This window comes from Mercenaria mercenaria, chromosome 12 (genome assembly GCF_021730395.1).
Source record: "Mercenaria mercenaria strain notata chromosome 12, MADL_Memer_1, whole genome shotgun sequence".
NCBI lineage: Eukaryota > Metazoa > Mollusca > Bivalvia > Venerida > Veneridae > Mercenaria > Mercenaria mercenaria.
Window position 1 is genome coordinate 8221858 of NC_069372.1, and position 17897 is coordinate 8239754.

General features: G+C 33.9%; 1 protein-coding gene across 1 annotated transcript in view; it reads right to left on the reverse strand.

The window, feature by feature from the left end:
* LOC123535376 (uncharacterized) overlaps window positions 1-17897 on the reverse strand; it is a 120247-nt gene that overhangs the window by 67840 nt on the left and 34510 nt on the right. Inside the window, exons 4-6 of the mRNA XM_053518926.1 lie at window positions 15343-15382; window positions 10563-10665; window positions 9893-9964 (exon numbers count right to left, since the gene is read on the reverse strand). Of these exons, the coding sequence (XP_053374901.1) occupies window positions 9893-9964; window positions 10563-10665; window positions 15343-15382 (215 nt within the window). The remainder of the gene's footprint in view (window positions 1-9892; window positions 9965-10562; window positions 10666-15342; window positions 15383-17897) is intronic.

Consider the following 17897-nt stretch of genomic DNA (forward strand, 5'->3'; position numbering starts at 1 on the left):
CATGTGGTCAAAATTTGAAGGCTGTAGCTTGAGAAATGTGGAAGTAGGTCACTAGGTCAAAATCAAGGTCAAATGTCATTTCCGAACACGAAACTATGCATGTGGTCCAAATTTGAAGCATGTACCGGCAAAAAATGTGCAAGTAGGTCACTTGGTCAATGTCAAGGTCAAAGTGTTTTCTGGTGCACAAAACTATGCATGTGGTCCAAATCTGAAGGCTGTATAGCTTGAGAAAATGTGAAAGTAGGTCACTAGGTCAAAATCAAGGTCAAATTTCATTTCGAAACCAAAATTATGCAAGTGGTCCAAATTTGAAGACTGTACCTTCAAAAATGTGAAAGTAGGTCACTAGGTCAATGTCCAAGTTTGAATGTTGTAGTTATTGACAAGAAGATTTTAAAAGCTTTTCCCTATATAAGTCTATATGAAGCATGTGACCCCCGGGGCGGGGCCATATTTGACCCTAGGGGGATAATTTGAACAAACTTGGTAGAGAACCACTAGATGATGCTACATTACAAATATCAAAGCCCTAGGCTTTGTGGTTTGGACAAGAAGACTTTTAAAGTTTTTCCCTATATAAGTCTATGTAAACCATATGACCCCCTGGGCGGGGCCATATTTGACCCTAGGGGTATAATTTGAACAATCTTAGTCGAAGACCACTAGATGATGTCACATACAAAATATCAAAGCCCTAGGCCCTGTGGTTTTGGACAAGAGGTTTTTCAAAGTTTTTTCCTATATAAGTCTATATAAACCATGTGACCCCCAGGGGGGGGGGGGGGGGGGGGGGGCATACTTGACCCCAGAGAAAAAATTTGAATCATCTTGGTAGAGGACCACTAGATGATGCTTCATACCAAATATCAAAGCCCTAGGCCCTGTGGTTTTGGACAAGAAGGTTTTCAAAGTTTTTCCCTATATAAATCTATGTAAATTATAGAAATAAACAAAGGGCCATAACTCACTCATAAATTGTTGAACCAGTCTGATTTTCAGGGGGACACAACTAGGGTACCAATACATCATTCTGACAAAGTTTGGTCAAAATCCCCCCAGTAGTTTCTGAGGAGATGCGATAATGAGAAATTGTTAACGGACGGACGGACTGACGGACGGACGGACGGACCACGGACGCAGAGTGATTTTAATAGCCCACCATCTGATGATGGTGGGCTAAAAATCAATATAGTCTTATTGCAAATGTCACAAACACAATTAAACTTAAGTGATATTACAATAGGTAAGTCATAAAATTAAAGCAGTCAAAAATTCTCATTTGTAGTTATTGTGAAATAAACTGAATATCTTAATTTACATACAACTGAGATTAATTCTAACATGGCAAGACTTTTTTTGTCCGTTATACCAAAGAGGAAGCCAACTGTTGTATACTCTGTGATAAATAATGGCTGGCACATGCAGACTGGTGATTGTCACAATTGACCGCAATTATGTCATATTGCCACATGGAGCATGGTTCAGAACCAAAAACAAATTATTTGTTTCCAGTATCTCGAACTACCCTAAAACTTACCACTACCCTAAATGTTTTTTATGGTGTTGGAAAAAAATTGATATTTTTACTATTTTTTTTTATATTTTTTTTATTATACTTTTCAAGAGAAGTTGCTCTTTCTTCATTGTAAGAAAAATTCCCAACCTACATAAAACTATGCTATTTTTTTTTACATGTTTATATACTGGAAACAAACAATTTTTTTTAAGGCATTTCTACTCCGATGAATAAAGTTCAGCATAATTCTTGTCATTCTCTCATGACCAGATTATACTGCAAATCAACAAAACCTTCTTGTACCATACTTCTCAGCCATAGTTAGTGTAAGCAAAACATAATGTGCAATTAATGGCCAACCTCAATGAAATGACACTTTACATTATTGCAAAATCATTTATTCCCTATTCAATTTTGCTACACCTCCGCACTTTAAAAACGCACCACTCAGAAAATGGGTCATAAAATTTTATTTTATATGACAATTCCATTATTTTTATGTGATTACATAAATTCATTATCTGGTACACAAACAAGGAAAATTTAACAAAAATCGGTTAACAAAAACTGTTCATTTCGTCCTATTAAACAACACCACCCTCCAAGTCAAAATTCACAGACGACCAGTATGTCAGTAGCAACAAATCGATCGTGCAGTCTTGTAATGGTTGTATGATGACAATGTAAAAGAATAGCAATCCTTCGCGCACTCATACCAGCCTGCATCATTCCAATGGCGCGTTCCCGAATATTATCCGGAAGTCGGGGCATATTGTGAACTTGTTATTTATACAAAATGAAACAACTGTTGATCTTATAGTTACGTTTTTATTAGAGATCACGAATTTATCAATTTTATATTATTTGATAACTCACATGTACAGTGCACATGCATAACGTGCTAAACGTCTAACCTGTGCATAATAAGTCAGGGATGAGTGGTTTTGAATAAATATAATTTTAAATAAGCGACAAGTGACTAGTGTATTGGAAAAAGACATTTGTTATCATTTAAATTAATATTGGAAGACTTTATGCGTGAAATAAGTAATAAAAAATCTCAAAATTCTATTTTGTGAATTTTGAAACTGAGGGGTACCAGCTATACACATCTTAAATAAGTAGTTTTTATTTATAGATCTTTTTCATTTTTGCACATCTTATGGAAGAGATATTGAGATTACTATATAATACGAGAATGAATAAATTGGTCCACTCAGAAAGTGTAACTTGTGTATTTATTAAGTGGTGCGTTTTTAAAGTGCGGAGGTGTATAATGTCTGGGTTTTTATTAAAATCCTATGGTGATAAATAACAAGTGAGCCGCACCATGAGAAAACTAACATAGTGCATTTTCGACCTGCATGGATCCAGACCAAACTGCGCATCTGCACAGTCTGGTCAGAATCCATGCTGTTTGTTAACAGTTTCTCTAATTACAATAGGCCTTGAAAGGGAACAACATGGATCCTGACCAGACTGCATGGATGCGTAGGCTAGTCTGGATCCATGCTGGTCGCAAATACACTTAGTTGGTTTTCTCATGGCGCAGCTCAAATTAAGGTTGTGGACCTATAAATGAGAATTTGTGATTTCAGTTTGATTGCCTTCTCTCCAAAACATGGGCTGAACAGAAATCTGCCGTAACTCCTTTATCTCATAAGTTAGTTCAGTTTTCTGTTCAAACTTCCATATGAGATTAAGTCAGTCTCCAGTTGTTACAGAAACCATTACTGGTAGAGCTACATTAATGGTTGAAGAGTGCCCAAACAGCTGACAAGAACCAAAATTTACATTGAAATTGCAGACTACTTTAAATGAAAGTGTGTGAACGGAAACAAGGCAAACTGTGGTATGATGTGAATAGATGCTGGGCAAAATCTCCAGTCCAGTGTCAAGGAATACAAATCACATTGCTTATATATTTTGTTCACAGGCAGACAAATTATTACATTCATTCACGGAATATGTTTTACATGTATAAACATTATGCATGAACATTTACATATCAGTCTGTTTAAACCTTACCCTGCTAAATTTCTATAATGAACTTGCCCATCTTTCAATTTGGACAGAGCCATTAACTGTTAAAAGGGGTGCATACAAAAAAGATACTGACCGAATGGCGAAATGTGCAGATCTTGATATGACTGCATGGATGTACAGGCTGATCATGATCTACACTGGTCTACAAAGGCAGAATCAATCCTGTCCAGCATGATAAGGGTTAAGCTTTCATACTGTCAAACAATTTAAATAAAATTTTGAGCTGAATTCAAGCATTTGTCTGTCCATGAAAATATGAGGGAAGGGTCGGGATGACTGTGTCTTGTTTACATTGTGAATTCTGGGATGGCATTCTTAAAATAGTTCCAGGCTTTACAACGTGCCCATCTGGCTAAACTCAAAAGTTCTATGACTCATAAAACTTAACTAATATAGTTTAAAAAGAAAATTTTAAAAACTTTTTGTTTTTTGGGCAGAGAAGGTACAAGCAGTCTACAAGTTTAAAAACACATAAAATATAGTTTATGATTAAAAATCTTGATCTTACACGCTTCCAAAGATATTAGAAATTGAAACAGTGTTAAAAACTTTTAGAACGAAGTTTTCAAAAAATTTCTTTTTCATTAACTAAGCTATCACAAAAGGGATGAATGTACCCCCCGCATGCACTGACAAGTACTTTGCAATTTGACGCACCAAGTTTGATAATTATGTGGACTTTTAACAGTATAGAACAAAAAAAAAAAGTCATTAACCACACAACGGGGTTGGGTACTGATCACTTGTGTGATGTTTCATTAAATTGGTGCAAGGGTTTTGGGGAAGATTGGGGCGCGCACAAGATTGCAATGAGAATGTTGTACTGTATTTTTTCAAAAACCCAAAACCCCTAACTTGCAATTTTTGGTTTGAAAGAACCTAACATCCAGCAAACTATTTGTTACTATCACTTTGTGTAAAGTTTCATTAAATTGGTAAAGGGGATGAGGGAGATTTTTGGGCCCAAAAGTTGTGTCTATGTTTTTAAGTAAGTAAAAAAAAAAACAAAGCCCCGAAACCCTGCAAAAAAAAATTTCTAAAAGAACCTAACTGTCCCATCCCAAAACTACTGTTGTTACTAAACACTTGGGAAGTTTCTTTAAATTGTGTAAAGGGGATGGGGAGAGATGGTGGCACAAGATTTTTCTAATAATAGTAATAACAAAAAACAAAGTCCCGAAACTCGAAATTTTTTTTTTTCTGAAGAACAACATTCCCAGCACAACTACGGGTTTTACTGATCATTGTGTAATTTTCTTTAAAATTTTTTTAAGGGGATGGGAAAAAGGGTGCGCACAAATTGGTCATGTATATAGTATAGTAAAAAAAAAAAAAGCCCCGAAACTCTGCAAATTTTTTTTCTGAAAACCTAAATTCCCATGAAAACTACTTTTGTTACTGACACTTTGTAAATTTTTCATTAAATTGTGTAAAGGGATGAGGAGAATGCGCACCAAGACTGGTTTTGACAGACAGAAGACAGCAGCGGACTCAGACAGAAAACCTAAAACCGAAACCCCCCCCCCTTACAACTTTTTTGTGGGGGGTACTAACAAATAAGAAACTTTAAACTCTTGAAACAAATCTGAACCGGGGAAATTAAAAGTTTTTTTATTTTTCCCTTTTTTTATAATTTTTTCAATACTTTTTTAAAAGGAAAATTAGCATACAGGGAACAAATGGAAAAATAAAAAAAGGGAACAGAATGAAAAAAATCCCTGTGGGTGTGAATTTGGGGGTTGTGAAATAACTTACAACACTCTTCCTTTAATTCTGGTATGGAGCTGCAATTTGTAGAAAAAGGAATACATAAAAAAAGAATAAAAATATATTTTTTATTTCCTATTAGAAAAAGATCAGTGTCATTTGATAGTAAAGTACTTCTCAAATTGTCCTTTCAAGAATTCAAACTTCAGTATTTTACCATTGCTATAATTATTAAAAAATGTAGTTAAAAAGACTCAGCAAAAATTATGATAATATAATTTCGAATATAAATTTTACAAATTTCTCAAATCTCTGTTTGGATGTATAATCAAAGTTCTAAGAATAAAAAAAGCAAACAATTTTTTCTTATAATTCAATATTATAATATATTATATTTTTCTTATATAGGAAGGATACCATAGGTGTTAAATAATGGTTAGTATTCAGGTGATATACATAAAAGCATCGAAGCAAAAATAGTGCAATTTACATTTGTATCACATTAATATGTCAATTTTGTAATTGTAAAAATCAGCTGTAAAATTGGTAAATTGAGTGGAAACTTGTAAAAAGGGTTTTCAATACCACCCACCAAGAGTTCAAGTTTTTCTAATAAATTCAAAATGTTAAAATTTTTTTCCCTTTAATTTTCTCAAAAAATTTTTCCTATTTACCTTTGATAATAAAAGCATTCATAGATTCACTTAATTGTGTACAACTGTACCTTAAATTTCTGAAGAATTCAATGTAATGTAAGCATGGATTTGTGTTAAATAAGAACTGTGAACATCAATTATTTCTAAGAATGGGATGTGTTCACAGATTCCACCTAAACACGTAACACATTTTCTAATGTGATGTGATCACAGATACAACCTTTATATACAACATATTCTCAGAATATGATGTGTTCACCAATTCCACCTAAACATAGAACATATTTTTAGAAAAAGGGCTGTGTTCACGATTAAAACAAACCCCATGAACCTATTCTCAGAAAGTGATGTTTTTATTTCCCACATCAAAAATATTTTTTTCAGAAAGTGACATGTTCCATATTTATTAAGCATCAACATATTCCAAAAGTAGTGTTCACAGATTCCTCTAAAATGCAACATATTTTCATAATTAATGTGTTCCAGACATCTCCAAACCAAAACTATTCCAATAAACGCAAAATCATTTTTTTTCGTGGGCATAAAATTTCAGGGTTTTTTGGAAAAAACAGCAATTTCTTTGGGGGATATGAATTCGTTTGTTTCAATTTTTGAAAAAAAATAAAGGGGGAAATTTTATTTGTTCACTGGGATTAAATTTCGTAATTGATCACCATGAAACCCACAAAAATTACCCCCCAAAAATATTAATGATTTCACATAGGTTTTTTCAAAAATCAATCTTCCTGCAATAAATTCTCAGTTTGTGATACGTTCACAGATTCCATCTAAAAATGTAACACATACCTCAGATTTGCTCCCAGGAGACAACTGTTCACAAATTTACGTTAAAAAACACTCAGCAAAATATGCAAGTGCAGCCCAAAAATTTTTGCAAACAGATGACCACAAATTTTTCTGAAAAAAATATATGGGGGAAATAAATGTGTACATGCAAATAATGCCCTGTAAAATTTCAAGGTGCAAAAGTTCACCTGATAACTTCCTAAAACATCCTTTCTTTTTTCCCCCACAAAACCATTTTCTTATCTTTTTTTCTATTACAAACAATGCAATAGCATTTTAAAAAATAAAAAATTTAAAGACAGAAGGTGTTTTGTTTTTGAAAATTTTTTTTACTCCTAAAAAGGTGCATTTGGGAAAGGCAATCCTTTTTTCTAAATTTTTGAAAAGACAAAAAACTAGATGACTGTGCAGCAAGTTTTTTTTGAAAAGGGGAAAATGTTCTGTAAAAAAATTTTAGCTTTTAATTCCCCAAAACGTATGATTTAAAAAAACAAAGGGGGGTTTTAAAAAAACCGGCATAAATCAAAAAACATCTTTGTTTTGTAAAAGGTTTTAAAAGAAAAGGGGTAAGTTGTTTTGTAAAACTTATTTGTATTTGTAAGAAAGATATGTTTTTAATTGGGTTGTTGTTTTTTTGTGGAAAATTTTTTGTTGTTTTGTAAGGGTTGTTTATTTGTGGTTTTTATGGGGGTTTTGTAAGGAAAAAGGGGTTGTTTTTTTTGTGTTAAGTTGTTGTTTTGAAAGTGTTTTGTTTTGTGGGGTTTTTGTTTTGGGTATGTGTTTTTGTAAGGTTGTTGTTTTGTTGTAAATATTTTTTTTTTGAAGGAAACAATATGTTGTATTTAAAAACCATTGTTGTTTTAAGGGTGTTTATTTTTTAAAAAATATGTTGTTTTGTAAGGAAACGTATGTTGATTTGTAAAAAAATTTGTTGTTTTGAAACTTAAGGTTTTTTTTGTAACTTAAGTATTTGTATTGAATTCCAGTAGGGTTGTTTTTGTAACTTACCATATTTGTATTTGTAAAAAAACCAGTTTTGTTTTTGTAACTACCAGTATTTGTATTTTTTTTTTACCAGTATGTTGTATTTGTTTTTTTACCAGTTGTTGTATTTTAATTTACCGGTATGTTTTTTTGTAAGTCCGGTATTTGTTTTTGTAAGAAACCAGTAGTTTTATTTGTAACTTACCGTCGTTGATTTGTAACTTACCAGTATTTTTGTATTTGTAACTTCCCGTTGTTGTATTTGTAATTACCATATTTTTGTATTTGTAACTTACCGTATGTTGTATTGTTTAAAGTATGTTTGTATTTGTAATTTACCGTATGTTGTATTTGTAAGTTACCAGATGTTTTTGTAAGCACGGGAATGGCATATTTTGTAAGCACAGGAATGTTGTATCCCCAAAAAAAGGGGTATCTGTATTGTAAGAAACAGTATTTGTATTTTATTGTTTTTGAAAGCAAACCAATATGCATTTGTAGCAATGTAATGTCAGACATAAGTATGTTATGCTTAAAAGACATAGGTATTCTATACCTGTCAAAAAAGTTAGGGTATCTGTATTTATAAATTTTTTAACATAGAGAATGCTTATTTTATTTATGACATGAGTATGTTGACAAGAAATGCTTGATACTGTCAACAAAGGGGTGTATCAATATTTGTCGGACAAGAGAGAAAGTTGAATAGATATAAAATACATAATATAATGCTGTATATACCAGTTTGTAGGACAAAGAGTATTAATAAGACATAGAAACAAGAGCACCGCCTTGCGGGTGCTGACGCTCATCTGATTTTTTTGGTAAAGAAATATTGCCCACCCATGATTTCTAATCTAAAAAGGGCCCTCATTCTTGCAAAAAGCAGTTAGAGTTATGTTTCTTTTTCATTCCACTTATGAGGTGAAAAACTGTTGCAAGTTTTGAAAAGCTTTGATGTTTATGAGAAAAGTTTTACTTAAACATAATACTAACCAAGAAAATTATTTCAAGTCCAAAAAAGGGGAATAATTATTGCAAAAGCAGGATGTATTTTTGTTGCTTGCTGTACAGGGTCACTTTGTGGCAACAAGGTTGCAAGTTTAAAAGGGAATAGCTTTTGATAGTTTTAAAGAAAAATTTACCTAAACATAAACTTAACCAAAAAACTGATATTTTTTAAGCAAAGGGGGCCCTAAATCTTGAAAAAGCAGGGTGGAGTTATTTTCTTTATGTACAGGGCTGCTTTTTGATGGGGAACAAGTATTCCAAAAGGGATATTTTTAGTTTTGGAGAAATTACCTAAACATAAAACTAAACCCAAAAATTGATATTTTCTAAGTACAAAAGGGGGGCCCTAAACTTCAAAAAATAATATTATTTTCTTCTAAAACTTATATTAAAATATTAATTTAAAAAAAAAAAAGAGTTTAAAAAAAAAAAAACCAAAAAAAAAAAAATTAACAAAAAAAAAAAGAACCCAAAAAAAAAAAAACCCAAAAAAAAAAAATCAATAACAAAAAAATTTAAAAATTTTTTTTAAAAAAAAGATAGGGCTAAAAAAGAAAGCATGTTTTTTTAGTAAAGAAAAAAGAAAACAAAAAACTTTTTGGAAAGGCCAAGGGAACCCAACAACCCTCATATTTTTTTTACTTTTTTTCTTTTTTTGGGTTTTTTTTTAAAAAAAAAAAAAAAAGATAAAATAAAAAAAAAAAAAAGAGAGCTAACAATCAAACATTCAGTTCAATTTTTAAATGCATCCACCCTCTACATATTTTCATAGGATTTTTCTTCTTTTCTGAACATTTCGGGAAAAACAAAAAAGGGGATTAGGTTACTTTTTTCCCGGGATAATTTAGTGGGATGTTTATTGGTTTTTTTATATACAGTCAAACTTTTTAACTTGAACTCAGAAAAATTTATACACCACTCTCTCTCGAACCTCTCGGTCCCGGTAAATCCCTTTAAGAGTTTTGTTCGATAACTCAAACAAACCGATTTCTCGAACAAATTTTGCTTCCCGTCGAGTTTGATTAATGAAGTCGACTGTAAATTTTAATTAAAAGAAAGTTTTTGAAAATTACCTTCTAGCATTTTTTACTTTTTTACGTATGAAATATTTATGTATGACTGAACAGTGATAATTTAGCGGGAACGTTAGCCGACCACTTACTCATTTACAGTTTCGGTTTCGTAATCTTCCAACTTTGGCGTATGTGTCAGGCCGGACCTAGAACCCCTTGAACTATAATCAAAATGTCAAAAAAAATTTAATTTTTTTCATTGACTTCAAGCTAAGATTCAGTACAAATTCTCAAGGGGAAAAAACTGTTTAATTTAAACATAATTTCTAGAACCATTCTAGATCTATATTTAAATACTGCAGTCTGACTATCTATTAGAAGACTAAAAAATAACCAGGGGGATGTTTCTGATATAAAAAACTGTCTCCCCAAGCATTTTAATCTTGGGGTTTTTGCCTTTTTTCTTTGAAAAAAAAGTAAAGTTAAAATAATACATAGAAACATATGAAAATTATAATGCGCTTAATCAAAGGTCAGTGAAAAACATTTAACCCTATCGTAACTAGGCCCGCTAACTGATTATTCTTACCAGGTTTAAACCAATAAGTCCTTTGAATTTTCATTGGCTTGCTACCTATAAAGTTTCAATTAAATCCAACCAATAGTATAAATGAAGTACTCTAGACAAACTTTATTTAAAAAAAAAAAGCTTTAGTAAGGTAATAACTCTGCAAACAATACGCAAAACTAGACTCAGACCTGCGAATTTCATTGAAATCTGGTCAGGGTTTCAGAATTTTTTGGAGAAAACGTGCTTACAAGCTAAATTTTTTATGTGGATGGAGTGACAGACACCAAAGACAAAACATGATCTCTCCCATGTAATATGGGAACATAGTCACTAGACTACCTTCAAAAAAATCTGCAATTTTTAAATTATATTAAAACCCAACTTTTTTAATGATTAAAATTTATATGTGGATTAAATTTCCTGGGATGGTGTTTTTTGGGGAAAAATGTTATTTCTGTTATCTAAGATTTTTTTAAAAATTTTTGAAAATTAACCAGAATAAATACAAAAATTTTTAAAATAAAAAAACCCCTATTTATTTAAACAAAAACCATTAATGTGTTTATTATTGGGGGGGTTTTTTTAAAAATACAATGCCAAGTACTTTGAAAACTTTGGGAGACTTTTTCTAAAATTTCCCACAATTGATGCATTCCAATTTTTTTTTCCAAAAAACCCCCTACATCATTACCCCTCATTTTTCAAAGCCCAAAATCTTTTCATTCCCATTTTAAAAAAACAAGTACAGATTTTTGTCTGCGACACAAAAAGAGCATGTGTTCATAAGAGTAAGATTACGTTTAAATTTTATTTACCCACCTTCATATGGTTTTTCCCGTTTTGCTGAACCTTCCCTTTGGATCCCTGATAAATTCAACATCTCCCAACTCCAGGGCTGGGGTCTCCCCAGATTTTGGGATTTTGGGGGTTGTCAGTAGGGGATTTGAGGGGAACAAATGGGAGAAAATTTGGGGTGGTTTTTATTTACCTGAAATAAGCAATTAAGAATATTAAATCTGGTGCCGAAAATGTTTATTTAAACTTTGTCAAAAATAAAAACAACAGGACCGATGGCCCGAATGCTCACCTACCCCCCCCCATGTTGAAAATGAGGGGGATGGAGATCTTTTTGGGAAAAGCCCGTTTTTTTGCCTGTGGGCCTAATTCATCAAGAAAAAAATTTTTACCAATTTTTAGAAGATCCAGAAAAATATGGCCTTAGAGAGTCACAAGCTTTTTTTATTATTTTACCTAATGACCTAGTTTTTGAAGGGACAGACCCACTTTAAACTTACCCGAATCATCAAGGTGAAAATCCACCAATTTTATGAAAATTTTGGAAAAAATTTTGGGTCTAAAGGGCCAAAGGTTTTTTTATTTTTAACCTACGACCCAGTTTTTGACCGCACATGACCCAGTTACGAAGGGCTGATACAAAGCAACATTTCACCAGTTTTTCATAAAAACCAGAGAAATGGCCTTGAAGGGGGTCACAAAGGTTTTTTTTTTTTTAGACCCACTGACCCAGTTTTTTACCCCACGTGACCCAGTTTTTTTGAACCTACCTAATTCCCCAAGGTGAACATTCCCGACCAATATTCATAAGTCTCAAAAATATGGCCCTAAGAGGTCACAGTTTTTCTATTTTTTAGATCTATTGACCTAGTTTTAACCCCACGGGGGCCCCTTTAAAACTTTATCTAGATTCATCAAGGTAAACATTTTGACCAATCTTCCTGAAACCTTTTAAAAAAATGGCCCTAGAAGGGCACAAGGTTTTTTTATTTTTTTTACCCCCTACCAGTTTTTGAACCCAACTGCCCAGTTTTTCTTGCCTAAAAATCTCAGGGAAAAATTTGACCAATATTTTTGAACTTGAAAAATATGGGCCCCTAGATGGTCACAAGGGTTTTTTATTTTTTGATCTCTGACCAGTTTTTACTCCCACGTGACCCAGTTTCGAACTTGACCAGATTCTCAGGTGAACATTCTGATTAATTTTCATGAAAATCCCCTTAGAAAAGGCCTCTAGAGAGGTCAAAAATTTTTCATTTTTTTAAGACCTAGTTTTTGACCCCAAAGACCTTTTTTGGACTAGATATCATCAAGTGAACTTTTGACCAATTCAGAAAACTCTGAAAAAATTGGCCTCTAGAGAGGGCACAGGTTTTTCTATTTTTTGACCCACTGACCTAGTTTTTGACCCCACTGACCCTTTTTGAACTTGACCTAGATATCACAAGGGGAACATTCGACCATTTTTTAGAAGATCTTTTTGAAATATAGGGCCCCTAAGGGCACAAGGTTTTTCTATTTAACCTACTGACCTAGTTTTTTTATGGACTCCCCCTTTCGAACTTGACCCAATTTTCATCAAAGGGGAAAATTTGACCAATTTATAAAGATCCCCTGAAAAATGTGCCTCTAAGGGTCCAAACAAAATTTGGACGCACGCACGCACGACGGACCCCCGGGGCCGCGTGATCCAAAATCACCTTGTCACTTGTGACGGGGAGCTAAAAAACTCTTTTAATTATATCAAAGGGGACATCAAGTTTTTCATCCTCTCCCGAATTTGGGGGGAGTTGCAGTTACTTGCGGAGAACAAGTCTCTATAGTGGACCAATTAATAACTGAAATAAAGCTGACAAATGTTGTAAATCAATTAAGTAACTCTGTGGTGGACCATCACTTATGACATCACATTCTGCAATCTAAATTTCAGTAGCTACCTATTAGGTATAGAGGTCCGGCTCAAAACATGATGTACAAAAGCTAGATTTATACATTGTAATATCAGAAAGTTAAAAAAAGTAAAAAATTTATCTCCAAATACTTCTATTGCGTGCACAAGAGCGTTCTATAATTCAAAGTTTTTCAAGGGAGTATGCCCCAAGAGCCTTCTAACTTGTGCCCAATTGCAGACAATCAAACATTTTGACCTCTAGAATGCTCAGCCTTTGGGACCATAACGTTCATCGGGGATTGGTCTGCATCAACTGTATTTTGGTTCATTCAAATATGAATTTCGGCTGTATGTTAAGAACAAGAGGACCATGATGGTCCTGAATCGCTCACCTCTTCCCACATGACCCAGTTTTGAGTATGACGTCGTTTTTTCTATTATTTGACATAGTGACCTAGTTTTTGAGCTCATGTGACCCAGTTTTGAACTTGACCTAGATATTATCAAGATAAAAATTCTGAAACCCAAATTTTTATGAAGATCCATTGAAAAATATGGCCTCTAAGAGGCACAAGGTTTTTCTATTATTTGACCTTTTTTGACCAAATTTCGAAGGTACGTGACCCTGTTTTGAACTTTACATAGATATCATCAAGGTGAACATTCTCACTAATTTTCATGAAGATCTCATGAAAATATGGCCTCTAGAGAGGTCACAAGGTTTTCTATTTTTATACCTACTGGCCTAGTTTTTGACCGCAAAGTGATCCGTTTCGAAACTGACCTAGATATCATCAAGGTGAATATTCAGATCAATTTTCATGAAGATCCATTGAAAAATAGGCCTCTAAGAGGTCAAAAGATTTTAATAATTTTAGACCCACTGACCTAGTTTTTGATAGCAGTTGACCCAGTTTCAAACTTGACCTAGATATCATCAAGATGAACATTCAGACCAAATTTTATTACAGATCCCAAAGAAAAGTATGGCCTCTAGAACTCACAAGGTTTTTTTATTATTTGACCTACTGACCTAGTTTTTTAAGGCACATGACCCAGTTTCAAACTTGACCTAGATATCATCAAGGTGAACATTCTGACCAATTTTTATGGAGATCCATTCACAAGTATGGCCTCTAGAGAGGTCACAAGGTTTTTCTATTTTTAGAGACCTACTGACCTAGTTTTTGACCGCACATGACCCTGTTTCAAACTTGACCTAGATTCACAAGATGAACATTCAACCAATTTCATACAGATCCATGAAAAATATGGCCTTTTTGAGAGGTCACAAGGTTTTTCTATTATTTGACCTACTGACCTAGTTTTTGATGGCACGTGACCCAGTTTCGAACTTGACCTAATATCATCAAGATGAACATTCTGACCAACTTTCATACAGATCCCATGAAAAATATGGCCTCTAAGAGGTCACAAGGTTTTTCTATTATTGACCTACTTACCTAAGTTTTGAGGCACGTGACCCACCCTTTTGAACTTGACCTAGATATCATCAAGATGAACATTCTGACCAATTTTCATGAAGATCTCATGAAAAATATGGCCTCTAGAGAGGTCACAAGGTTTTCAAATTTTAGCCCTACTGACCTAGTTTTTGATGGAACGTGACCCAGTTTCGAACTTGACCTAAATCATCAAATGAACATTCAGACCAACTTTCATACAGATCCCATGAAAATATGGCCTTTAGAGAGGTCACAAGGTTTTTCTATTATTGACCCCACTGACCTAGTTTTTGATGGCACGTGACCCAGTTCGAACTTGACCTAGATATTATCAAGGTGAACATTCTGACCAATTTTCATGAAGATCTTGTGAAATATATGGCCTCTAGAGAGGTCACAAGGTTTTTCTATTTTTAGACCTACTGACCTAGTTTTTGATGGAACGTGACCCAGTTTCGAACTTGACCTAGATATCATCAAGGTGAACATTCTGACCAATTTTCATGAAGATCTTGTGAAATATATGGCCTCTAGAGAGGTCACAAGGTTTTTCTATTTTTAGACCTACTGACCTAGTTTTTGACGGCACGTGACCCAGTTTCGAACTTGACCTAGATATCATCAAGATGAACATTCTGACCAACTTTCATAAAGATCCCATGAAAAATGTGACCTCTAGAGTGGTCACAAGCAAAAGTTTACGGACGGACGGACGACGGACGACGGACACCGCACGATCACAAAAGCTCACCTTGTCACTTTGTGACAGGTGAGCTAAAAATGGCTGTTTGAAATCTTGAGAAAGTAACCTGGAGCCATGTTAATAAAAAGTACATATTAAATGCTCTTAATATTAATGTGATAATAAAACAATACGTACATAACTAGGTCTGGGTATATATTGCAACTCTCTTCTCTGAAATAAAACAACACAATATATATTATCAAATGTTGAAAAATGTAATAGAAAAAGATGATTCTTTGTTTTACACAGGTATGATCATCAATCTAGTGAGTCACTGTTGCCACTGTACTAAATTTCTGTAGGATTTCTAACTTTGTAGGTATCAGTATGACAAAGCAAGATGTTAAATATTTCAAAATAAAATATTAAAATAAACTGTAACATTCAATAAACATCAATTTATTACTGTGTCAGGAACTGATGGTGGTTTTGTGTCAAAAATGTAAATTTCTGAATGCAAATGAACTTTTCTATGTAAAATCAAAGTGAAAGCTGGTTTATTTATTAATCAAAGGAATAAATACAATTTGTAAATTTTAAATCGAACAGTTTCTGTATTCTTACATTGTAAACAGGTTATTATGTAATTATGTAATTATTTTATAACATGTAATTTTTCTTTTTTTTTTCTTACCTGGAAAGTCAGCAATGTTCACATATTCCTACCTGTATTCTACTAGTATGCCAAGGTTGTGTGGTTCATATGTATGCCACCAAGCTTGTAGTTGAGGAGTTTATGTATGGTGTTCAGGAATTGAATTTCAGATGGTCATCACATGTAGAAAGTATGTAACTCACTTTTTGTGCCTGGCACAAAATTATTGCAATACATATAGTACACAACTCACTTTGTGCCTGACACAAAACAAGTGGACTGTGCACAAAGCATATAACTCACTTTGTGCCTGGCACAAGGTTATTGCAATACATGTATAGTATGCAACTCACTTTGTGCCTGGCACAAAGCATGTAACTCACTTTGTGCCTGGCACAAAGTTAGTGGACCAGGCAAGAAGTATGTAACACACTTTGTGCCTGGCACGAAGTCAGTGGACTGTGTACAAAGTATGTAACTCACGTTATGCCTGGCACAAAGTAAGTTGTGCCTGGCACAAAGTAAGTGGACAATACATATAGTATGCAAGTCACTGTGCAAAGTCAGACTGTGTACAACGTATGTAACTCACTTTGTGCTGCCTGGCACAAAGTGAGTTACATCCACTTATCTTGTGCCAGGCACAAACTGAGTTACCTACTTTTTCTCACTTATGGGATAAAACTAAAGCGGAACTTTGTTATTGTGTGTCATTAAAATGTCATGACTTCACTTCTGCTTACGGACGTCAATTTCCCGCGTTTTAGATAGTTTCATATTTTCGTGCTCGTTTTTATTGTTTCTGTTGTGGTAAGTGAGAAATAGAATCCATCATTGGTGTTCAGTGAAGATTGGAAATCCCAACCCTCGGGCGCACCGCTCAAGTCTTAAACTCGGCACAGCCTCGTTTAAGACTCGAGCGGTGCGCCCGAGGGTTGGGATTTTCTGATCTTAACCGAAGACCAATGATAGATTCTCTATGTACACAGTCAGTTCACTTTGTAGATAATGTAAAAAGTATTTTGTGCTTGGTTCAAAGTTTGTAGACTATACTGAGAGTATATATTAAACTCACTTTGTGCCTAGAACAAAGTTAATGGACTATGCTCTAAGTAAGTTACTCATTATGTGTCTGACACAAAGATAGCAGATTATGCTGAAGGTAATGACTTTGTGCTTGCACAAAGTTATTGGACTGTGCTCAGGGTATATGACTCACTTTGTTTCTTGCCTACCTAGTGGATATCTAGGTCAAGTTTGAAACTGGGTCAACTGTGATCAAAAACTAGGTCAGTAAGTCTTGAAATAGAAAAACCTTGTGACCTCTCTAGAGGCCATACCCTTGAATGGATCTTCATGAAAATTGGTCAGAATGTTCCCCTTGATAAAATTTAGGTCAAGTTTGAAACTGGGTCACGTGCCTTAAAAAACTAGGTCAATAGGTAAAACGATAGAGAAACCTTGTGACCTCTCTAGAGACCATATTTTTCAATGGATCTTCATGAAAATTGGTCAGAATTTTCATATTGATAATATCTAGGTCAAGTTCAAAACTGGGTCACATGAGCTCAAAAAATAGGTCACTATGTCAAATAATAGAAAAAACGACGTCATACTCAAAACTGGATCATGTGGGAAGAGGTAAGCGATTCAGGACCATCATGGTCCTCTTGTCTATGTTATGGTCAGTAACCATGCCTTTGACCCAGTGACCTTGAAATCAATAGGGCTATGTACATATCAAGACCAACATACCGGTGAAATTTTAAGGTCCTAGGATAAATACTTGTCCATATATTGAATGAACAAAAAGGTTATCAAGAGACTTATTATTCCATCCATCTGTCTTTCACCCATCCGTCCATCTGGACAGACCTAATTTACTAGCCTGAAATTTCTTTGAAATCTCTTTGAAAAACACGCCAAAATCCTAAACTCTCTTTGTCTGTCTTTGTTATACTGAATCTAAAGCAACGATCCAAGACAAGAATGTCAAAGATCAACTTCGCAATAACCCAGAACAGTTCAGCTTTTTCCGGATAACATCTTGAAAATGCTTTGACCTTGGATCATGTCAAAGACCAAGGTCAC